At 41.0% G+C, this 22,513-nt stretch overlaps 2 protein-coding genes across 2 annotated transcripts; both read right to left on the bottom strand.

The window, feature by feature from the left end:
* Nucleotides 1–429: 429 nt before the first annotated feature.
* nufip2 (nuclear FMR1 interacting protein 2) lies at nt 430–10,931 on the bottom strand. The gene is made up of 4 exons (XM_034607080.1): nt 10,504–10,931; nt 6,933–8,621; nt 5,911–5,943; nt 430–5,381 (listed from the first exon to the last, which is right to left on the bottom strand). The coding sequence occupies exons 1-4, from the start codon at nt 10,649–10,651 to the stop codon at nt 5,329–5,331; spliced, it is 1,923 nt and encodes a 640-aa protein (XP_034462971.1). The 5' UTR covers nt 10,652–10,931; the 3' UTR covers nt 430–5,328.
* A 1,778-nt stretch (nt 10,932–12,709) lies between these two features.
* On the bottom strand, nt 12,710–21,335 carry glra4b (glycine receptor, alpha 4b). Its single transcript, XM_034607085.1, has 10 exons — nt 21,154–21,335; nt 20,506–20,633; nt 19,478–19,545; nt 17,823–18,046; nt 16,457–16,539; nt 16,228–16,365; nt 15,909–16,123; nt 15,186–15,347; nt 14,493–14,588; nt 12,710–14,383 (listed from the first exon to the last, which is right to left on the bottom strand). The coding sequence occupies exons 1-10, from the start codon at nt 21,207–21,209 to the stop codon at nt 14,111–14,113; spliced, it is 1,443 nt and encodes a 480-aa protein (XP_034462976.1). The 5' UTR covers nt 21,210–21,335; the 3' UTR covers nt 12,710–14,110.
* Nucleotides 21,336–22,513: the final 1,178 nt, after the last annotated feature.

Genomic DNA, 22,513 nt, shown 5'->3' with positions numbered 1-22,513 from the left:
GACTGTCCAACTTTAATATGATATCTGGGATTATTTGCACCCTTTCCAGAAAAAAAAATGTATTTCAAAAGTACTTGAAACTAATTTATTTGCAATGGAATATTTATTACACCACCAGTGGTTTGAGAATTAAGGTTAGGACTTAATAACTGACTAAACTTATAAAATATAAAGATTGCTTACATGAGTTATAATTCAATAATTTTAATGAACTGTTACAAATAATTATGGTTCAAAAAATCTGAATTTTTCAACCAACTTGAACTAAATCAGCAAAAGTCAATGTACTGTAAATATACTGTAAATTGAACTGGTGAATATGAGCATATTTGTATCAGTACACGTGATAAAGCTGATGTCCTTTGTAAACGGGATCAGGAGCAGCACTGTTAACACATCAGAGAAACAGAAACACGACACACTGAATTCTTCATGAAAATTTGACATTTTAATGGAAACTAAAATTGTGAACACTGGAGTTTTCTTTTTTTTATTGACTCTGTTACATTGTTTGGAATTTGATTGTTATTATCATGCTTAAAAAAAAAAGAACAATGTAATGTGACATTTCTGTTAAATTCAAACAAAAAGAATTTAAATAATCATACTGCTCACTTAGAAGGTCGACCTGTAAGACATCTGAAAATGAAATGCTATTGCCTCTTAGTTTAGGGGTACAAGAGGTGCAGATGTGAGTAAAGGAGGAGCAGACAAAACAGAAAGAAAGAAAAAGCACGACAGCCATTTGAGATGACAGAGAAAGAAAACAAAAAGATGAGTCGGCACAACATGTCACCCCTCTCAGAAAAGACACGTTGGCCGAGTTTACTGTCCACGTGTGGGATCAGAAACACTGTACCTCTCAAGGTGTCACTGAATGAAAACAACAAAGAAAAAATAAACTAAAAGAAAAACAGTTCCACAACAAGCAACGACAGTTTAAAGGAGGGACAGTTTTTAAGTCGAGCACAAACACCAAGTCCAGCATTTCCCATTACAGACGACTGATTACTGGATGAAGAAGCAGCACTTTCGGTATTTGTTTTATCCGTTGGAGATTTCTCCTCTCACTCCGTATAACAACGCGCTCAAAGTGACATTCAGCTGCTACAGTAGTGACTCCTCCTCACGATGTCAGGGAGCTGGTTATGACATCATTAACAACAACAACATTTGCCGTCCAGTAGCTGAATATCTGAGTAGTGTACCTTTGGCGAAAGCAGATCCAGAGCTTGTTGAAATGCACGTTAATACCTCATCCCTCTCCTCACAACATGATCAACAACACTAACGAATAAAAATATATTAAAAGAGCAACTCTGGGATGCAGTGTGTTTCAATTCTCGTCACTCCATCACAACTATCTGAAGAAATGCATTAATTTGTATAAAAACTTCAAATATATTAACACTGGTGCTATGGGGTTGGGGGGGGGATAGGTCAGTCTTAATCAATAACTAAATCATCTAAAACTCATCAATAACATGAGACATCTTGATTTTCTGTGTCATTTATTCCTTTTAGTCTCATCCTACTTGTGCATCTATGGATAAATTAGGTAATAGCTAAAAAAAAAACATGTTGAAATGTTAATTTGTTAAATCAGTTCATATGAATTATGTGCTACTTCAGACATGAACTTAATGACAATAGACTGGCATGAGCACAAACCAGCGAGCGGCTGTCATCCGTCCCATTCTAAACTGATTTTGGCTTTAGATCACATAGTTCTGAACACAAGCCATGACAATTTCAAAACCTACAACACGCACACACACACACACACACACACAACTGCTCATCGCTTTCAGCTGCATCCATGTCACTTGAAAAAAAAAAAAATTCGGATTAGCTGTGAGAAAACTTAAAACAGCATCGCAAATGTTACAGAAAAAGAAGAAAAAAATGGCACGGATATATGCTGGAAGCAGATTTTAAACAATCAAAATTGCTGTAAAAGTACTTTTAATTTTCACACAGGCACCTGAACATGAAACAGCAGGAGGGGATGGAAGGGGGGGGGGCAGGGGGTTAAAAATATATGAGGAACTTGCATATAATAGGAAGAACTCGCTATGCACACAACCATGAAACAACGAGGCCAAACTCGCCACTCACAACCGGGACGCCCGCTTCAGCGTCCTTGAGGTGATTGCACGTCCTGAGGGGGGGGGGGGGCGAGAGTCGGAGCTCCACACATGCACCAGGCTCTTTCAGTCAGTCACTCATCAGTCACCCCCTCCATCCACATCACTGATTAACACATCTACTCCGCTTCCACAACCTGTTTTTGGTTTGCAGGCTACAACGCTAATAGTTCTATCTCTTATAAATGCATATTCGACATAGCCTTTTTGCTGTATAATAAGTGCTTGAGAATAGGAGGAGCCTTGGGGCAGGAGGACGAGAGATTCTCTGATTTCTCTGTCGCAGGGCGATCCTCTCGAGAAAACAAAAACGTTTAGAAAGAGAAGGAAAAAAAAATTCATCGTTAAGACTACAGTAACATCACGTACGACTCATTTCGATCACCCTGTTTTACATTTAGAAGCCTATAGATGCATCAATGTCCACTGAACAATTTGGCATTATGGTAACCTGATTATATCACTGTCTGTGGATTATGGGCAATCAGAGGAAATTAAATTGAAATCATTTTGTGTGACTTCATGCCAGATTAAATGTCAATCTCCACAAGCACAAAAAACATAAAGCCTAAATGCTAATTGTCAAACACCTCGGCGTCCTCATCAGCCAGATCTCATTCAGGGGGCAGCATCTGATAATACTCATCCATCACACGCTATACAGTGGAAGCCTTAAACAAAGCATTTTAAATACCAGAGAGCTGACTGCGATTAGACATGGAAGTTAAATGTCAACTTGTACAAAAACAAAAAGAAACAACGGCTGCAGTTGTGACTTTCTCTCGGCACACAGGTATAAACTGCGCCGCTGCCTAATCAGGACACAGTGGGAAGAAGTGTACTCCAGAGGCTAATTTCCCATGTTGCATTTCCCCCACTACAAAAAACAAAAACACCCCACCACTGATGTTCAGCGATCATACAAATCAAGAGGTGCTTCACTATGAACACGAGGAAGAAAACAAACCATCAAGGTTACAGACTAGTGTACGTTAAAACAGCGCATGGAGCAATGTGCTTATTTTTTCTTCTTTAAAGGGGAACAGAACATTTTTAGAGCCCACAATGATCGATGACAGCACCGTGCATGCCGAGTTTGCCTCAAAAAGGTCGTTTTTGATGTTTTGTCACAACATCACATGAGACTCTATATAGCCGGACTCCAATTCATACATGTTCCAATTATGAGAACATAACACAACGGGCCGTTTGGCAAAAGAAAAAAAAATATTTAACATAGTCATGGCTTTATCAACACTACCTGAGTTACATTTAATAATTCTGTATTTATCAACTTGGTTTTGTTTTTTTAAGGTAACAGCCCAAAGCCATTCTTTCAAGGAGTATTTCTTGTCAGTACATATAGATCTCTCTAGTAATTAAAAGATAAAAGCAATTAGTGTACATAAAGTGCTATTAATCCACACATTAACCAAATCATGTCTTCTAGAGCTAAGAAACCTGCACGGTTCCTTTCGTTGTGTAGAATAAACCAATCCTGATCTGGAGAGGGTGATGGAAAGAGATGTCACAGCTGGCCAGTTAGCTGGTAGCAAATTTGGGCTCCATAGACATAATTAGATCTTTCAACATGAGCTCTTTTGCAGAAAAGAAAAGAAAAAAAAAAAGAAAATCACTTGTACAATAAAATGAAAATGCACCTTGAACATTTTTGAACTGCAGGCCACAGCAGAATCTTGGGTGGTGATTTTTGTTAGCGCCATACAACCCATATCACACATTGCTTGTATGAATGGTTCACATGGGGGTTATTGCACACTGGTTTGCAAAGGTTATCTACAGTAAAACATAATAGTACAACGTATCTTCACATTTCAACACGGTTCGACAAAGTGGCTAGTCGAGGGGGAACCTAGATTAGTATTGCGATTGTTGTTGTGTTACTGTAATCTTAGTGTGGCGATGAACAGTGACCTCTGACTCATTCATTTCCACCAGTAAACATGCAAGAAATACAATGCCATAAGACTGAAAAGTAAAGACAAAACGCTGAGTCAGGGAAACAAAAACAAAATTCCCAAGTCATAAAATTCAACACGTGTTCCTTTGACGAGAGCTGAACTAGACAGAAACAGGCAAAAATCATGTGTATGGATATCCTGAGTCTTGCTGCTGAACAAACAGCACAAAACGCAGGAGACTTTGTTGGAAGAAATGTTTCTCACTTTACAGTTCGTCAACCAGTTTATTCCTAAACTGAGACTGCACATATAATCAGGTATACGAGTCTGAATTTAAGAACAGTCTGCACTGACCTGATAACAATCTACATGAAATGTACGAGAAGCTCAAAGATAAAAAAAAAAGGTTTCGTCTTTGATGGAGACCGGTTTATATTTTAATCTTTAGTAAAACCTGTAATAAACAGTGAAATGAAGGGGCTAGACTTTTACTTCAACTTGGGCACTTTTTGTACCTGTGCTCAGGGATCATACTGCAGTGCAGATAACACTCATGTTACGTCAGACCAAACAGTATAAAAGAAAGAAAAAGAGCAAGCGTTTATTTTCTGGGCTCTTAACTTCCCCGTAAAAGGATTTTAAGACAAGGTTCTCCCTTCCTGGATGGGGCCTCACCTACAAGCTGTCACTGAACTTACAGTTTAACGGGACTCCCACGATTCTTGCTCCACAACTTCAAGGCATTCTTTGCAAAGTGTGTTTTCCTTTTCGTTCACAATGAATTCAAGCTTGCACACGGATGTGTATGTATAACGTCTAACATATCTACAATGAACTCATTTGAACGCGTGAAGAAAGAATAAAATGACTGAGGCATCCCACAGTCAGACTGGCGGCTGCCGCAGTTCGACAGGATAAAGGCTAAGGGAGGCGCCGTCCTGGACACCTTCCTTTGTTGAACTCCTGAACATCTTCCTTAAAGAGCCATGAGACAAACAGCTTCAAGATGCGAGTGTCCATTCATCATGTTGGAGAGGCACCGATCAGCTCCTTTAACGTCCCTCCAGAGTGTTTGTCTGTGTGTGTTTGTTTGTTTGTCTGATGCCCACAAAAGAAAGAGTCTGTTTTTCCGCCCGAGATTCCAAGGAAAATGTGTCATGCTAAACGATCAATGTTTTCACAGTTGTCACTTTATCTATCCAAGAGGATTTATGATTTCCAAGGTAGATAACTGCAGCACCCAGAAGAGAAAGTCTACCTCACTGATCAGGTCCATCCTTGGTTTCATCATAAACCACTACTCTTTTTGGATCTGCAGCCGAGGGGAAAGACAGGAAGCAAAACGTTAGGTCATTATATTACATTATATAAGTTCTCGGACTTACTAACATAAAGAAAATTTACCAATTTCAAAATCACAGACAGTGTCAAAATATCCAACACAAACAAAACTCAGCTCTTGTATTAATAACAAACGATTTAATTGGAGCTTGTGTACATTTGGCAAACAAAGACTCCAATATCATTTATTTCACGTCTGTGAGGACATCAACACACAGTTTGCAGGATCATCCAACAGCCGTGTGTCACGCTCAGTAACTACAGCAGTGTGATTACCTTGGGTTCTTTGTTTGCCGTTTAGTAATAAAACAATTGTGTCCTCTGGTCTTTCAGGGATTTACTGTTATGAGAATTCCGTGATCTACAGCCATCTGCATGCTCTCTACAGACATGTCAAACTTTTTAATGTTCTTATATTTCTCAATCCTATTCTTTTCGACAAAACCGAAAACAAAGTGCTAAACATTCTTAAAAAGGTCAGACCAACAGGTTTAAATTACCTTGTTTTTGCAAGTTGAAAATGGATTCCATTTCTGTTGAGGGAAAAGAAAAAGGAAATTATTTCAGCATCAACTGGTCATAAACGTCTAATACTGATCTCATCAAAAACAATTGTATGAAGCCAAATTTATTTACATTTCTTGATTTAATCTTTTGTTCATTTTGTGTTTATCCAATCCTCTCAGGTCACAGGACAGTGGTTAAAGTTATAATCCTTTCATAATTCAATTAATTGTTTTTGATACTGCTGCATTTTTTAGGCAATAGCCACTCAATGTATGTAAATTATTTAATTAACCCCGGATATCTTAGTTTTCATTGTAAATGTTAGTGGCCACCATTTATGAGCTGGATTCAAACTTCCTTCAAAGGAAACAATGCAGCAAACGATCCTGTGTTGTGGTTTGTACATTTATCTCATCAATATCATACTCATTCTTTGTGGTTCTCTCTCAATTAGTCATAAATAAGACGTAATAATAATAATAATATTTGTCACCAAAGTTAGCTTTAATAACACGACTGTTCATGTTTAGGTTTGGGGGGTGGTGAGGGATTGGGTGTGGCTAGCCAATGTGAATTTCTCTTTGTTTTATCTTGATCGTCTGCCAAACAAAAATGTTAAAAAAAAAGTGTCATCTTCAAGTATCTTTTTCTGTGAATGGATCATTTTAAATTTATGTTGGGCAAAGGAGAAACAAGTGGGAACAGCCACAGAGAAGTGGAGAAGGTAACCAACTGCCGTTGCACTTCTCTGCTGCCATTCAAAACCATTTGTGCTTTATCAGCATGAAATCTGACTGCACTTATTGAGCGACTTATTTACTCTACGATGCAAGTTTGTTTTGCTTCACAGTAAAAAGTTAAACCATCTGCTCTTCTGCCTGACAAAATAGCTGCTCAGGTCGTGTTTGATGTCGTACTAAACCACACTAGCTTTTACCACCAATAACCACCTCATGAATAAGGATTACAACGTTTAATAGTAAGATAAATGAATAGAGTAGATCGTAAAAGTTACCTTTAGTGTGATAAGTGACAGCAGCTTTAATGTCAAAGGGCCCCCAGCAAGACCTCCTGCCAATGTCTTTAGAGTGGGCCTGTTCTTTAGAGGAGCCAAACAGCAAAGTGGTTAGCTGGCCCTGTGCAGGCTTAGCACCATTGTCTTTACCGGGGGCTGGCGCAGCAGAACCTGCACCCTTGGCCTCGGGTTTTGTCTTTTCCTGGCCACATGGCTGCAACTTGTTCTCCTTGTCGCTCGTCACACAAGCAGGAAAACAAGCATTAGACACATTGCAAGGGGCACAAGTCCTTTTCTCGGGGTCTTGAGCCAAAGTGCCGGGCTCTAAGAAGGATGGGCTAATGTCAAAGCAGGGCTGGGCAACCTTGGCTGCACTGGCCTGACGCTCGATTTGAGGTGTGACCACAGTTGCCTTGTCCTCTGCGGGCACCTGCCCACTCCCTCCGTCTGGCCCCAAGTTGGGCTCGTTGATGAAGGAAAGCCCCCACTGATTCTGGAAGATGTCTCCCAAGGCTTTCTGATTTGTCTGAGCAGCCGGTGGGTCAAGGTGACGAGCACTAGGGAGCACAGGTTGCATATTTAAAGGGTAAATTAAAAGAGTACACTTTCTAAGCTCATATGCTTCTCCATCTACAGGACTGGTTGTAGAGCTACAGTTACTTTCTAAAGGAGATGCTACATTCTCGCCACTTGGGATAGTTTGGGCTGGTGGGATACTACTAGCAGCAGGAGCAAAGAAGGTACCCACTGATGGGCAGCCGTTTCCATTTCCAGAAACAGGACCATTAGTAAAGCTAGATGAGGTGATAGTTTTCAAAGCAGACATAGGGACCTGTGACAGTCTAACGGGAGGAGGCAGTGCCTCTCCTCCACCTTGAGCTACTTTGTTGAGGTTCTCTTTTACTTTACTTGCATAACTGATCTTGGGAACAATTTTAGCACTGCTATTGTCCACAGGAAATACTGGAGGGGGCTTGAATAAAGTCCAGGAGTCCTCTTTTGAAGGTGAGGAAAGCTTGGCCTTGTGCCTGTCCTCGCTCTTTTTACCAAACGTGCTGACTGTTTTGCCGTCAGAGCTTTTCCTCTGAGATTCACCCACTGAAGCCTCGGACACAGCGGCGCGTCTCGCTGCTGACTGAGCTTCTACTTTGTGGGCGGCTCTAAAGCCATCAAGTCTAGAAGCCACTCCCTTCTCAGTTGTCTCGAAATCAAATTCCCCAGACTCCTGCGTAGTGTCGCCCTGCTGCATGTCTTTCTCCTTGTCTTTTATCACATTATCAGTGTTCTTGGCATTGTTACATCTGGCCTTGCGTTTCTTCGGAGTAGTATATCCACCTTCTGAACCGCTTCCATCATTGTCCTTGGTCGAATAGCCATTTGTAATTAAGCCACAGTTTGCAACGCCATTCTGAAGCAACAAAGAGTCTTTCTTATCCAAAGGTTGGCCCTCGTGATGATTCAAATCCAAGGCCTTGTCATTTTTAAGGTCCATATTCTTCTTATGGTCCAACCCTTTGCTGCTCAATTTTGGGACAGTTGTGTAAAGCTTTTGCGTCGACTTCTGCTTCACATTTGCACCGCTGATGTATCTGTTACCATTGCTGTTGGGGGGGTGTGACATACCAACAGTATCAGACAGATGTGTAATCTTCTCCCCCTCCGCGTCACCGATGTTTACTTTTTTATTGCCTGAAATGGGAAACAAAATCAGTTTATGCTGAAATGATGGATGATAGAACACCGCAACTTCTTGGTTAAACTACCTTGCAGAAGCTGCCCCAACTTTTCCACTTACAGTTTAAGGAACGATTTTAAACAACTTTGGGGCACTCCACCCAATATTCAGAAAATAATTTATTATGAAATAATGAAAATTATGGTCCCTTAAAGTTGCAAGACCTAAAAATGGTTAAGATACTTTTATCAAGCTAACACGACACTCATATACATATACAGTGACCGAGAGAGCCCAACGCACTGCAAATTAAGAAAACCCATGCAAAAAGAAGAAACACGTGCAAATTAAGAAAACATCATCAATTTGACGACACGTGTGCTGCGAAAAAGTCAGAACAAATGCAAATACAGAAATGCACTGCAAATTAAGAAAATGACACTGGAAATGTTAGGAACTTTTTCCCATTTGCATGTGTTTTCTTAATTTGCAGTGCCTTGAGCTCTTTCGGCCACAGAACCTTTATACCAATAAGGTGACAATACAAAAATATTCATGCAATTTCCAGATTATGCTTGCAGGGTTAAATGAAAACGTAAATCCAAACCATCGATTGTAGTGTAATTATAAACTGACTATGCTCCCAACTCATCCAGAGATGAGCTGGGTGCTTGTTGTGTTAAACGAGTGATGTGGTTTAGAACTGTCCATGCACACTGGCCTGTTGGCTGATTAGCTTTCTTGACAATTGCGATAGGGCACAAAAGAACAGTAGTTGCAGGCTGCAGATCCTCACAGCAGCACTTATAAATACATGTCGGTCTGGCAGTGAACCATAAATAGGTCTGTGCACTGGCACACAGACATGGAACTGCTGTGTCAACGTGGGATTCCCCTCATGTCTGTGGGCCACAGCAGCACAGACAGGCTTCCGCATACAGCCTCACTTCGCTTTAAACACAAAGAGGCAGCTTCTCGTCTATGTACATGCTAATGTGTTCGCGCAGCAGAGAGCATAATCACCGTTACAGATCGTTTCCTGCTGCAGTAAAATCGGGGCTTTGTGCTCATGGTCAAGCGGCTGCGTGGCTGCACGTAGACTGGTCAACATGCAACAGGCCTGTCAGAGGAGGCTAACGTTAGCTAACGTCAACTTAGCATCGGCTCGTCTGACATTAACACGCCCTGGCTACACTAGCCGCTCATGACAGAAGGTAACCGTCCAACACCAGCAAATACAAGTACTCGAACACACCGCCACCACATGCGAACACCGCACAGCTTTGTGCTTTGGCGAATAAAAGAGCCTCACTAGCCGGGTGATGGTAGCATGAGCTAGCAGGGATATTCTAACATGGCCGACAGGAAATGGAAGCTCAGAACATTCCAGTGGAGCCGGCTCGTTTTCCTAAAGTGGACACGGGCTGAGATGGGCAAGTCTTCGGCTACTGCTGGAGACAACTCCCCGTGTGTACACAGCAGGTTCTGCGTTTTCACCACACGGTGACCCAGTGGGTTTATGGAGCGATTTAGCCGCGTTAGCTAAAAGAAAGATGGATGGTGAAACCGGCGCACAAGGTCAATCCCCGATATGTCAAACCACTACCAGCGACAACTGTCACGCAACGTCAGCCGAGAATCTAACCTGACGGCGGGTTTCTCCTCCGACAGCGGCTAGCTACCAGGCTAACCAGCCCGCTACTCCACACTCATGTTTCCCCGATTACTCCAGCCAACAGTTTGTAGTTTGAATTAAAAGCTAGCAAGAGAGCTAAGCCTTCAACAATGATGGGTGCCCACATTACTGACTAGCAAAAAATGCTAGTCGGCTCGTTGACATTAGCCGACAGAGGCTAGCAAGCGTTAGCTAACTTTTTCCCCCCAGGATGGCCCGACCTGTTTTCTTCGTCTGCGTTTCCTGATGCTGGCGCTGGAAGTGGCTCTGATCATTTTTCAGAGCGGCTGTGCGATGGGTCGAGTGTCTGTCCTCCCCGCGCTGCTGGTAGTGTCTGTCTTGTGCCCGATCTCTGGGCTGATCCTCCATTGAAGTGTGGAGACTCGCTCAGCTCAGTGCATTAGCTCAGTGGGTAAGTAGAGAGCAGTCCAATCACTACCAGTGTAAAACGGAAGCTATTTGAAGCCCGTGTAAACGTCAGCAGTAAACGTCTAAAAATGGCTCTGTTTTGGGTGGTCGTCGCCCGCCACTAAATTCAGGAGCCGCGATTGTGCTGAGACGCGCAGGGAACATTTGGCAGCACTTTGAGCCGCTGGCACATGTTTGATCGCGGGGAAATCACGACATTATACAAGTGTTTGCACGGTGGGCAGTACCGGGGTGGGGTTCGAGCATGAACTACAATCATATGACCGGAGGCTCTGCCACGTCTCCAGCCGGTGGACACACTTTGATGGAGGGTCCCCCGGAGACCAGCCCTGCTCCCTAAATGGAAAACCAACTCTGATCTCTGTTCTCAAACATGACCCATTGATCTGGTAACAAATATTGAAGGACTATTTTTGCATTTTGGGCAAAATGAGTAAAAATGAATAACAAAATCAGAAAAAACGAACAAGTTGCATGAGTAACATTTTTCCACACTCCAACTTTCATATTTATAATCCTGTGTCATGTGATGTATTGTATGTGTTGTGTATCTTGCTCAATTATATATTTTATTACTAATTCCACCGTACATATATAAAAATAGCGTTTGATCCACTGTCTGCATCAAAACAAATCATTCAATCATCACAAAACATAAATGGAGCATTCGTTTAGATACGTTTATCTACTGTGCATTAATTTAAAGATTTGTTTTATCACATATCCAAGGATAATATAAAGCAATGCAATTTTCTGCATTGTTGCAAAATGTGCAAAAACGAGTACTATAATCAGGAAGATACGTAGTGTGCTACATGCCTACTATAATTATTTTTGCACACTTAAACTTGAACATTTATTTCCCTGTGTTATGATTGTGTTTCTTGTCCAATTATATGTCTGATCACTAATTCCACCTTCAAACGTGTGAAAATAGCCACTGAGCCCCTCTGCCTGCATCAATAAAAATCCTCATTCAGTCATCACAAAACATAAATAGAGCATGTAATGACAGATTAATTGATCTAATGTGCATTTATTAACAGATTTTAGCACTCATCCTCAGTAAGTGTTGTTTGTGAAGTCCGCCTGTCGTCACCTCATCATTTATTATCTCGTGTTGATCTGACTTAATTGCGTGTGACTGACAAGTCAAACAAAGAGTAAATGCTAAGAGGTTTTGGGTTGGACCTGCGCAACTAAACCACTTTGTGTGATAGGCTGATATTTGCAGAGCCATTAAACAGATGAAAGAAGAGCAGTTATTGTATTAGGCATTGGACATATTAGTCTTGTGCAAGTAACTGATCATTTGTAGGAAAAGGGTGCACTTTCTGCTAATTAATACCACACACCATGAATCTTAATACTAACTGACAGTTCAACTCAGTAATTCTACATGTAACAGTCAACCCCAAAACATGAGATCCTCACCTCAGACTGAGTAAAAGGAAAGTATGATCAGGACTACATGTGACATACTGTCGTTCAACATGGCTCACATGGGACATAATAGAACCAATAGCGCCCCCTTGTGGCTAGAGACCCAATCTGTAGACGGTTGACACGTGCAGTTGGAGTCGAGAGATTTTCACTCAATACATGTGATGTGTAGATTTAACAAGCTTCTCTGAGGTTATTGAGTTTGTGTCTCTGGTGTGAGCTAATTGCAGTTGTGTGATTTCAGAAGAAAACCTTTATGTATCTGGACAAACGATTAAGATAACATTTAGTTTTCTATTTTTCAAGAAACAAATTATGATGTGTATATGTATTCACTTCAACAGCGATAGAAATCAGACATGTTCCTATGATTAAAAAAAACATCCTTTGACTGTTATTTAGAAAATGAGCCTATCTCCGACTCTTCTGATAAATGCAGCCCTGCTCCTCCTATATATGCATACTGTACATGACATCTACCATTACAAGGAAATATTAATATGACAGCTTCATTTTATGACAAGATTTATTTTTAAAACAAGACATATAGGCCTCTTTTAGATGGACCTGGTCTCCAGGCATGTGCACACAGAAAAGCTAATCTAGCAATATGTAGTACGAGGTACTGAGTTTCAGTCATGGAAGCAACTCAGGAGACTGTTATTGCAGAGGCATTTTGTACAGTTACCACCTGAAAGTAGAGTGAGACCTAAAAATAACCTTGACTGAGAAAAGTACGAGAGGAAGACAAATATAGTTCAGTGCTGGTTAGATTCTTCTGGCTTCTCACATAGAGTGAAATTATAAACATCATAGCTCACAGTTAAATTCTTAGGTTTGGATTCTGGCAAAAACCAAATGCTTACATAATACGTATCAAATTTAGAATGAAAATAAACCGACAACAAAAACCCAACATTAATAATGGTCACACCACACTGCATTCAAGAGATCTGCAAATAATTTGGCCAAGATAAGAATTATGTTATAAATGCTCTCATGTAATATCTGAAAAATATCTGAGAAATTGTATATATAATATTAAGATTTCCACAGATTTTGTTGTTAATTGAAACGAACTGGAATATTTCACCATTCTGTGGAATTTATCATTTAATAAAATAATATTTACCATAGGAAATTATATATGTTTTTAATTCCATCAACTTGTTAATGTTGTCAAATTATTGAATATTAATAATAAAAATATTTGGCCAGTATGCAGATTGGAAATTGAAGACATAATGAGTAATAAATAAAATTCATACTATATTTAGCTATGTTTGTGCCATGCTATAATATGAGTATACAGTGACATCTTTGGGCAGTGTTTCCTTTTGTCCTTTTAGGCCTTAAATCCTTCAATTTAAGTTTGAACATTATCCCAGTTTTTTAGTACAGAATTTGATATGTAATTTAGCTGATAAATATTATTTTAGATAAAATAGTCATGTTATAAAAATACTTTTACATCCTAGAAGCCTGTAGTTTACTAAGAAATTCAATATTTGGATTAGTATTTGGATTCATGTAGTGATATATTTTGTTTGCTGTTTGATACAAAACCTGTGGTCATATAAATGAGCTGTCAACCATGGCAACAGTGAAATCAGTGCACGGGGGAAAAAAAGATTTTTAAAAAGTAGACTTGGCAGGGAAGTACTGCAGTACAAATACACGTGAAGACACAGATGTTTCCCAAAAAGGTGTGGGACGATACAGTTAAAATACAGACTGGACGATGACGTGTAGTGTGTAATGTATATTGCATCAGTGCTAATAAAAAGTGCATTTCTCTGAAGTATTAAAAATTGAAAGGAACTGATCGACTCCTCCATGTTGCTGAATTTGGCGGAGACATGGTCCAGCCGAGGACCCGCAGCCTGTCAATGTTTCAGTGAGGAGACCAGGATTAGATGCACCCTGCGGCTCTACTGGTCCTCCGGTGTTGTGCTGTCACTGTGCGGCCTGCAGGTCTTCATATCGCAGGACTTTGTATGTGAGCCAGTACAGCACGTTAAACATGAGGAAGCTCATGGGGAAAACGGCTCGGGAGATGGTGTCGATCCTTTTCGCTCGATCCACGAAGCGCCTGCGGATTTCATAGAAACCCAAACCAGGAGGTAGATCAGCAAACACCGGCGTGGCGTCCATTTCCGGCGCACTTCCTGCCGACAGAGCGATGCCGAAACTCTGGAAGAGTAGACCCTGCTGTGCCAGCTCCTCCTCCTGGAAGAAAAAAGACACAGCACAGAATAACCATCTGGTCTTTTTTTCTGAGAATTGTCTGTTTTCTTTCTGAGCTGCTGTCTGAATGGAACAAGGCGACAGCACATACCCGCGAACAGACGCTGCACTGCTGGGCCACGTTCCCATGAGGAGCGCTGTTTCCTGACGTGTTGTTTCCCTTCGCTTTACTGTCACCACTTCCCTGCTGATGAGGGGGGGGGGAACAAGACGTGAATATCATCATCAAACAGATTTCACAGATCGAACAGTTTGCAATAACGAGAGCCCGCTGAGTCACATTCATGTTTCAAATCTTGTACATTAACAAGTGATCGTCAGCTGCTTCTCGCAAAGTGAATACAAGTCTGACATTAATGTGAAATGAGGCAGCTCGAAGATGTTGTCAGAGCAAATTTCTGCGGCGTTGCATAATCCCCTGTAAATGATTGAGTAAACAGGATTCCAGCAGATGGCTGCATTGTGGTGTAAATATTAGAAGGTATTAATGAATCCTGCAGCTGCCTTCACACTGCTGCGTTTAAGAACGATTTTGTTTTTTTAAAGGTGGCTAAGCCCGTTGTTTTTCTTCTTCCAACGAAGTCCGGAGCGAGGCAGCAAGATGTTGATGAGCGTGCAGGAAACAGAATTAATTACAGGTCAACGCCGTCTGCGTTTCCCGGCTGGAGAGCAACATGCAGCCGGGTTGTGCAGCTCGCGCAGAGCCGGGCGCAGGCAATAGCAGGTGACAGCTGCCCGAGGGGCTGAGTGGGTGGGTGAGGGGGTGGGTGGGGTTCGCACTCACAGTTCTCTGCCGCTGCTGCTGCTCTTTGAGCTTCTTCCTCAGTCTGAAGAACTCCTTGTGCTGGCGTGAAACAAAATTAACGGCTGCGTACTCCAGCAGTGCGGCGAACACGAAAAGGAGACAAACCGCCATCCAGATGTCTATGGCTTTTACGTAGGACACCTGTAAGTCAGTGAAAGGCAAATCAGGAGAAGGCAGGGACACGAGAGAACTATGTATGGAATAACAGAATACTTTATCCGTCTTCACTGGTGTTAAACAATGGTAGTAATACAATAGTAGCTCAACAAAACTACACTCAAAATAGTCCATTGTAAATAAAAATTGTAGATTATTTTACTCGAGTACTTGTACAAAAGTATTTGCAACATTCTGCTCATTATGCAGAAAGGTTCCTGTCAGGGTTATATTTTTACATAATTTCTTCATATTATTGGATCATTATTATTGAGACATAATATGTAAACAGTACTTAAATGTTTTAGTAGGTTAAGGTGGAGCTCACTGTATATATTTCAGTGTATTTCAATGTGTAAATCATTTTAATCTCAAACATAACTGTGACAATGAGTGAAAAGGCCAATTAGCCTTTTCCCCTCAGTGGGTGTATGCTCTCTCCATGTGACTTTCTAGTTTTTCCTGACATCATCCCGGACTCTGTAATAAACACTTAATTAATTTGTATTTCACATCAGTGATGTTTAACAAACCAAACTCTCTGACCTTTGGCAGGGAGGCCCTGGAGCCAGAGCTCTGTGTCGTCATGGTGAGCACCGTTGTGATGCCCAGTCCCACTCGGGCCGGAGCCGCATCCATGTTGATCCAGAAGGAAACCCAGGACAGGATGACGGTGAGCAGGCTCGGTATGTACATCTGAATCAGGTAGTAGCCCATCTGACGCTCCAGGTAGAATTTGACCTCGATGCAGGTGAATTTACCTAACAACAGGAGGAGATACAGGTGCAATCTGACAGTCTCATTAGAAGTCGATGGGCAGCATCTTTTAAGGATGCTGAACGACAGGTTGTCAAATGCCATGTACCTGTGTTGTATTGCTTGGTGCAGTAGCCAAGGCCTATCTCCTCATTCAGCACAAACTGAGGCAGTGTCAGATCATCAGCCACCTGCACCGCCCCGATATCCAACCATTCAAAAATAAGATCGTTCATGGTGTAGCCGACTAGAAGAGGCAGAGAGACGGCATACCATACGTAATAAGACAAGATAAAATGTTTGTGTAACACCAGCCCTGACATGAAAGGTGGACTCACAGCTTTCCAGCTGCATGATACACATCTGGCTGTCCATGGGGAAGTTTTTCAGATCCATGGGACAGGAGAGAGTCAGCGTCAGCCTGGAAAACAGAGACAGTAACTTCATCTTACTACTGGAATGCAGGGGCCAGGGGGGCACTGGCCCCAGCTGAAATCTGATTGGCCCCTGAAGTGTCCCTGTCCTGTCATTAGTCTGTTTTATATATATTTATATATATATATATATATATAAACTACTCAGTTACTAATACTAATTATAAATATCACAAATTGTGAAGAGCTTTTATTTTCCAAGCTTTTTTGAAATATGCAGTGGGCTTGAACAAGGGACTTTAAAAAAAATAAGAATTAAATGATGAGTTAACAGTAAAAAAGAGTGACTTAAATTTGCACCTTACTGAATAAGGAATTGTGCATGGATGTTGGACATGTAATTGGCCCCACTGCGTAAATTGTGATCCCCTTCATGGCGCCTAATCTTCAAAAATACAAAAGAGGAATAAAATCCTTGATGGGACAAAATAATGTGTGGATACCCTGCCAAGCAACACCTCCTAAACCCCTCAGGTGTCACTCAAACCCCTTTTGCACTCTCACCCCACATTAAGTTCACATCAAGCAGCTCTATCCTCCTCTTCATCTTTCTAGTCCACTGCAGCCTCAGACAAACCAACGAGGACTGGCAGGTACTGACAGACAACAGACAATCAGGCACATAGGGATCTAGATCAAAGAAGAACATCCCATCTGTCAGTGGAGATGCTGGCTTCACTGATAATAAAGTATTTTGCTGACACAGCTTTCGCTGTCTCTCACTGCTCATTTCAAGCACCATTCTTCTCTTTTATCCAGGAAGGACGGGGTGAAGATGAGTGATATTGAAGAGAGGAGGAAGAAGTGACTGCTGCTGCTGCGTCAGTGTCATTCAGAGATACTATGGTGGTAAGTGAGGCCAATTTTTTAAAAGGAGTGAAACATTAAAGGTTCATCCAGGGCAATTGATTTCATCTTAAACAGAATTGCAAACAGAGCTCTATACACTGCTTCCTCTCTCTTACAGTATATTCTACTTCTAACTCCTTACCATTATGCTACAATTCACCACCGCTTTACTGCCACATCACTGACCTGAGCCTGCGGATACTGTTTTACATGAGCTTATTCACAGTGTGGGCTGGACAGTACGATTATAAATTAACTGAACTGGAGTGAAACAAACATGCTGTTGGATCATATACGACTGCAACTTGCGGTGGTTTATATTCATTTGGCAACATAACAAACCGCAGAGCTGGAGGAGTTACAAAAGAGACGCATCATGGTGCATCAATCAGCTAGATGACCAATTTAAAATTAAGATAACCTGATGCTGTAGAGGACGTTTCCATTCTGGAATATCCGAAGCAGTTTGTTGTCTGTTGTGACCTCGTGGAAGTTCGCTCCCTTTTCGTTTGCGAAGAACAGGTCAGGTTTCCAAATGGAGTCCAACATGGACGGGTCCAGGTCCAGAGAGTCGTCTGGATATTCCTTATACGCCAGTCGAGGGTCGTTCCACTGCTGCCTCAGAAATACATTGAGGCGGTAATCCTGTGGAGTTAAATCATAACTAGAAATTACACTACTTATACTTATTACTCACTGAAACAAAATATATAGCCATAAATTGTAATTGTTGTAATTGTGCCATATTTCTTTTTAAATCTGATCTCTACTTAATCAGGCAGTCTCGTTAAGAGTAACATCTCATTTCTCTGAGAACTAATAAACATACACAACAACAAAAAGAGTACCACAAACAGGAATGACAACACAAACAAGGAATTGAAAGAATTATAAGATTCTTGGAAGAGATAAGATAGGGAAGCTATAAAAAGCGATGTGTAATACCTAAAACGAAAATCTGCCATTATTTTTTAGCACATATCTTGGGTTATATAATTACTGGACAGTGTACTGTAGTTTTTTCAATGAGAGAAGAGAGGTGAGGAAGCTTCCACAGGGGACCATGATAGAATAAGAGAAGCAAATTCACTAACATTTGACTGTTTTGCATCAAATTACGTTGTCATTTTAGTAAAGATTGTGCGAGGGCTGAGATTGTGTTGACAATAAATAAATCTGCAGCATCACTTAGCAGGTGAGGTCCACTGAGCCCACCCAAACTCTCACAGGGCGGAGGAGGAGGAGGAGGAGGAAACAGAGCTACATAAATGCTGACAAACAGACTTGAGTGCCCACAACCCGAATGACAGCCAACTCCACTTACAATTTCATTAATTAAAATTTGATGGCCCTCCAAGGAGATGTTTTCATAAATGCATGAGGCTTCCTAACGCTAAACTTCAAAAAGAAAAAACACACACAAAAAAAAAAAGATAGTCCCCAAACTCTCTCTGTTGGCCTCATAAATAAAGGATGGCCTCTGATTTGACAGAGACAGAGAAATCATAGCGTACAGTAATTCAGTGAATTTACAAGATGGTGTTTACAGTCACTAATTAGTCATAACCCGATGAGCGTATGTTTTAGGGATCATGAAACGTGGCCTAACTAACAGAGGGACGAGAGCCAGAGATTTCTTCAAAAGGAATCAACACCAGAGTCGGATGCATCTGAGAAATTATTTTTGTCAACCAAAATATATCGGCCTCAGATGTGGGCATTCGAATGTTGTGATATGCAGTCGGGAGAATAAGTCCATGTTTAGCTATTTTAGACATCAAAACAATATTACAGGGGGAACTATGGCCTAACAGGCTCCTGAAATTCAATCAAGCAGATCCAAATTGAACACACTCATAGATATCAGTTCCCTAAATGTGCCTGATTTAAAAAAAAAAAAAGTTTTTTAATTGAGATTCATGACCAACAAATACATGATGATACATTACTCAACAGCTGCCAATGGGCCTTTCTGCGAGTACTTTTACTTTAAGTCCTTATATTTGAATGCCAATACTTTATTAATGCTAGTCGAATAAGTGTGACCACTGTGGATTGTAGATTGTAAATTCTCACCATTGTTGTTTCGGTGATGGATCCAAAGCTGTTGATGAAGAGGTTACAGGTGACGTTGACAGGAGGACCTGACAGAGAACAGATTGTCAACACACATCATAGTTACACTGGTTTCTTAAATATACTATAATCCATGTTAAATGGACTGTATTTATATAGCACCTTTAGCACCTTTCCAGTCTTGTCAAACCCTCAAAGTGCTTTACAGTGCAAGTCACATTCACACACGACAGTCGGGGGCAGTGTTTAGGTTCAGTGTCTTGCTCAAGGACACGTTGGCATAGTGACTGTAGGAACTGGGGATCGAAGGTCAGTGGACGTCCCTGACCCACAGCCGCTCCAAGTATGAAGTACAGAGCAGGACGCTCCTGTAAAATAACATCTGCTTGTTCCCCTTCATAATGTCTCGTGCTGTGTCCTGATCCTCAGACAGTTGTGTTGTCATTTCCACTATGCTCCCATTAGTGTGGTCCCTCTCTACACCACTGAAACGTTGAATATTTCAGTGGCTCATTTCCTAACAGGCACTAATTTATTGATTCTCCTTTAGTTACATTAGTGTATTTATAGCTAATCAGTCGGGACTTACCCAGCATGCACTGACAAGGATGTGGAGCAAGTATGAAATATGTATGCAATACAACCCCAGAGGCTGAGGGGGAAGTATGTCAGTTGATAATCTGCCGGCTTCACTCACCACGAAAGCTCCAGATTGGACTGAAATAGGCCTGTGGGGTAATATACAAGGGTAACTGCACATTTCTGACAAAAAGATCTGAAGGGAGGAGTCACTGTAAAAATATCGTAACCTAAGGCAGTGGGTCAGTATAAAAACAGCAACAACACATGACAAAACAAAGGCTCCTGTGGGAAAACATCGCAGCCTGCAGCATCTCTCACTTCTGACCCATCTGTGAATGATTTGTGCTGCCTCGCCGCCCAGAATGTTATGCAAATTGAGCAGCGTACTTTCTCACACCTGTCCTGGCGGAGGAGGTCCTCCCACCGCACGCCACACCGTGCGTTACCTTTGAAGTTGGGTCTGATGCGGGCGTCGTAGCCAGATGTGCGTCCCATCAGTTTGTCCAGAAAGTCAGATGGAGAGGGGGGCTTGGCTGCTCTGCTGGGGAGCTTCATCTCCTTACAGAGCACAGACCTGCCAGATGACGGCACAACAAACTGCATGTGCTCACGTGATTTTACTTAATATTTAATGCCTCCAGTCTGTTCAGAGAATGAATTGGTGCTACTGATACACAATATCTATAAATGCAGCTGCAGGAATTGTACATGCATTTTTTTTGTAATTATGTCATTTGTACTAAACAGTGCTCAGATCAGGCTGTTTTTAAATATTTCTTCACAAATCTTCTAAATAATTTTAAGGATTTACTTTAATCCTGCATTTAACATTAATAAACATTTTCATTTAAATAGTGTCTCTTAAATACCAAAATCCATGATTCTTCTCCTTAAACACAACCAAACGTAGTCATGCCTCTAAGTCGAAGAAGCACCGCTAATCTCCTGCCTCATTACCAGTAGTTAAATTCAGTGTCAAGTTCTAAAAAATAAACATGCAGTTTATACATTATAATTAATAAGAAAACAGCAGAACTCTCCTACAAGCAGCTTCAAGTAAGGTTAATATAGTCCAACCTTAAAGTGTGTCTTACCCGCCTTGTAGAAAAATGACGGAAGAAGACCAGACCATACACATGTGCAAGAGCATTCTTACTAAGGAGGAAAAACAGAACGATGAGACCAAAGGAGAGAAAAAGAACTGAAAAAGAAAAAAGCTGCGATGCTGGGAACTTGTTTACTCCTCCAGTCAGACTGTCCTCTCCACTCAGCTGAGGCTGCCTCCCTCTCTGCAGGTGTAAAATACAGGATGCTGCTGCTATATAATTCAAAATCCTGGGGAAGTTTTTTTCCTTCCTGCCTGTGTTTGTGTGGATGACTTCAAGCTTTATCTCTTTTTTATGGCCATATGCATGCTGAAGGAATAACTGCAAGAACATTTAAAGAGACAGGAGCATTTTCATGGCAGAGTGGCCTCACATCGCTCGTCATGACAGCATCAGATGAGCAGGAAAATGTGGGGTTTGAATCGTAGATGTAAAATTTCAAAGCAGAAAATTAAATGAATAAAGAAATTGTAAAAAGCACACTTCATTTTAAACTATCATAGTTAGATTGCTATATATATTATTCTATATCTTGGTGTTTTATAATTGATCAAACATGCCGAGTAAACAATTATTTATATATATGATATATATAAAATATATCATGAATACATCTACAGATCTTTAATATAGATTTTATAATTTAGATTTCCTAAGAATCAACTACAGAACATAATTTAATCACAGGATCTTATGAAACTGCAGATTGTAGACCAACAAGAAAAGTAATCCAGCTAACAAGATTGTTGTTGCATTCAATTAATTATATTCTAATTAAAAGGACATAAAACAGAGCTGTCTAAAGTTTCTGGTCGAGTTATTTCATCCTCAGATCGCCAGTCAAATTCCCATATAAATGTGAGCGCTCGTGTTTATTCCTCCACACAGAGGGGGAGGCAGTCCGGCCATTTACTCATGTAAAATTAATGTCAAAGGAAGCGATGGGACGTTGTGGCTGCACGTGTTTGCCTCACACTTGAGAGGCTGTTGCACACTTCGCTCCGGAGCCCACGGTGTCAAATAAGATAAGAAATGTGTAGGAATATGAAACATGAACACATTACTAATAACAAGGAGCCCTCAGTTGCAGGAAAAAAACAATGTTCCTTCATGCTTGAACATTTTAACCTCCAGATAGGAAAAGTAGGCCAAGCTTCATTTAATGTTTTAGTTGGATCTTCTTATTTAGATTGTAATGCCATACATTGTAAAATGTACTGGTATGGTAATCAGTTGCCTTTTACACAATACAGTCCGCTCTCTTTCACAAGAAGTGCTTTTAGATGAGGTTAGACCTTTAGCACCACCTCCCCTCAATTTTAAGGTCCAGTCACCAATCTGCCCAACA

Source organism: Hippoglossus hippoglossus, chromosome 14 (assembly GCF_009819705.1).
Source record: "Hippoglossus hippoglossus isolate fHipHip1 chromosome 14, fHipHip1.pri, whole genome shotgun sequence".
NCBI lineage: Eukaryota > Metazoa > Chordata > Actinopteri > Pleuronectiformes > Pleuronectidae > Hippoglossus > Hippoglossus hippoglossus.
Note: the sequence above shows the minus strand (reverse complement) of the source record. Positions and strands in the feature narration are given on the sequence as shown.

What these genes read in the sequence shown, in the direction of transcription:
- nufip2 (XM_034607080.1), bottom strand. Translation starts at nt 10,651, where the DNA reads ATGGAGGATCAGCCCAGAGATCGGGCACAAGACAGACACTACCAGCAG. An exon ending in TGTCACTTATCACACTAAAG is followed by an intron (nt 5,944 to 6,932) that starts GTAACTTTTACG and finishes TTCCCTCAACAG; the next exon opens with AAATGGAATCCATTTTCAAC. An exon ending in TTTCAACTTGCAAAAACAAG is followed by an intron (nt 5,382 to 5,910) that starts GTAATTTAAACC and finishes CCTCGGCTGCAG; the next exon opens with ATCCAAAAAGAGTAGTGGTT.
- glra4b (XM_034607085.1), bottom strand. Translation starts at nt 21,209, where the DNA reads ATGCTCTTGCACATGTGTATGGTCTGGTCTTCTTCCGTCATTTTTCTA. An exon ending in CATCAGACCCAACTTCAAAG is followed by an intron (nt 19,546 to 20,505) that starts GTAACGCACGGT and finishes GTTCTCTGTCAG; the next exon opens with GTCCTCCTGTCAACGTCACC. An exon ending in AACGTCCTCTACAGCATCAG is followed by an intron (nt 16,540 to 17,822) that starts GTTATCTTAATT and finishes TCTGTTTTCCAG; the next exon opens with GCTGACGCTGACTCTCTCCT.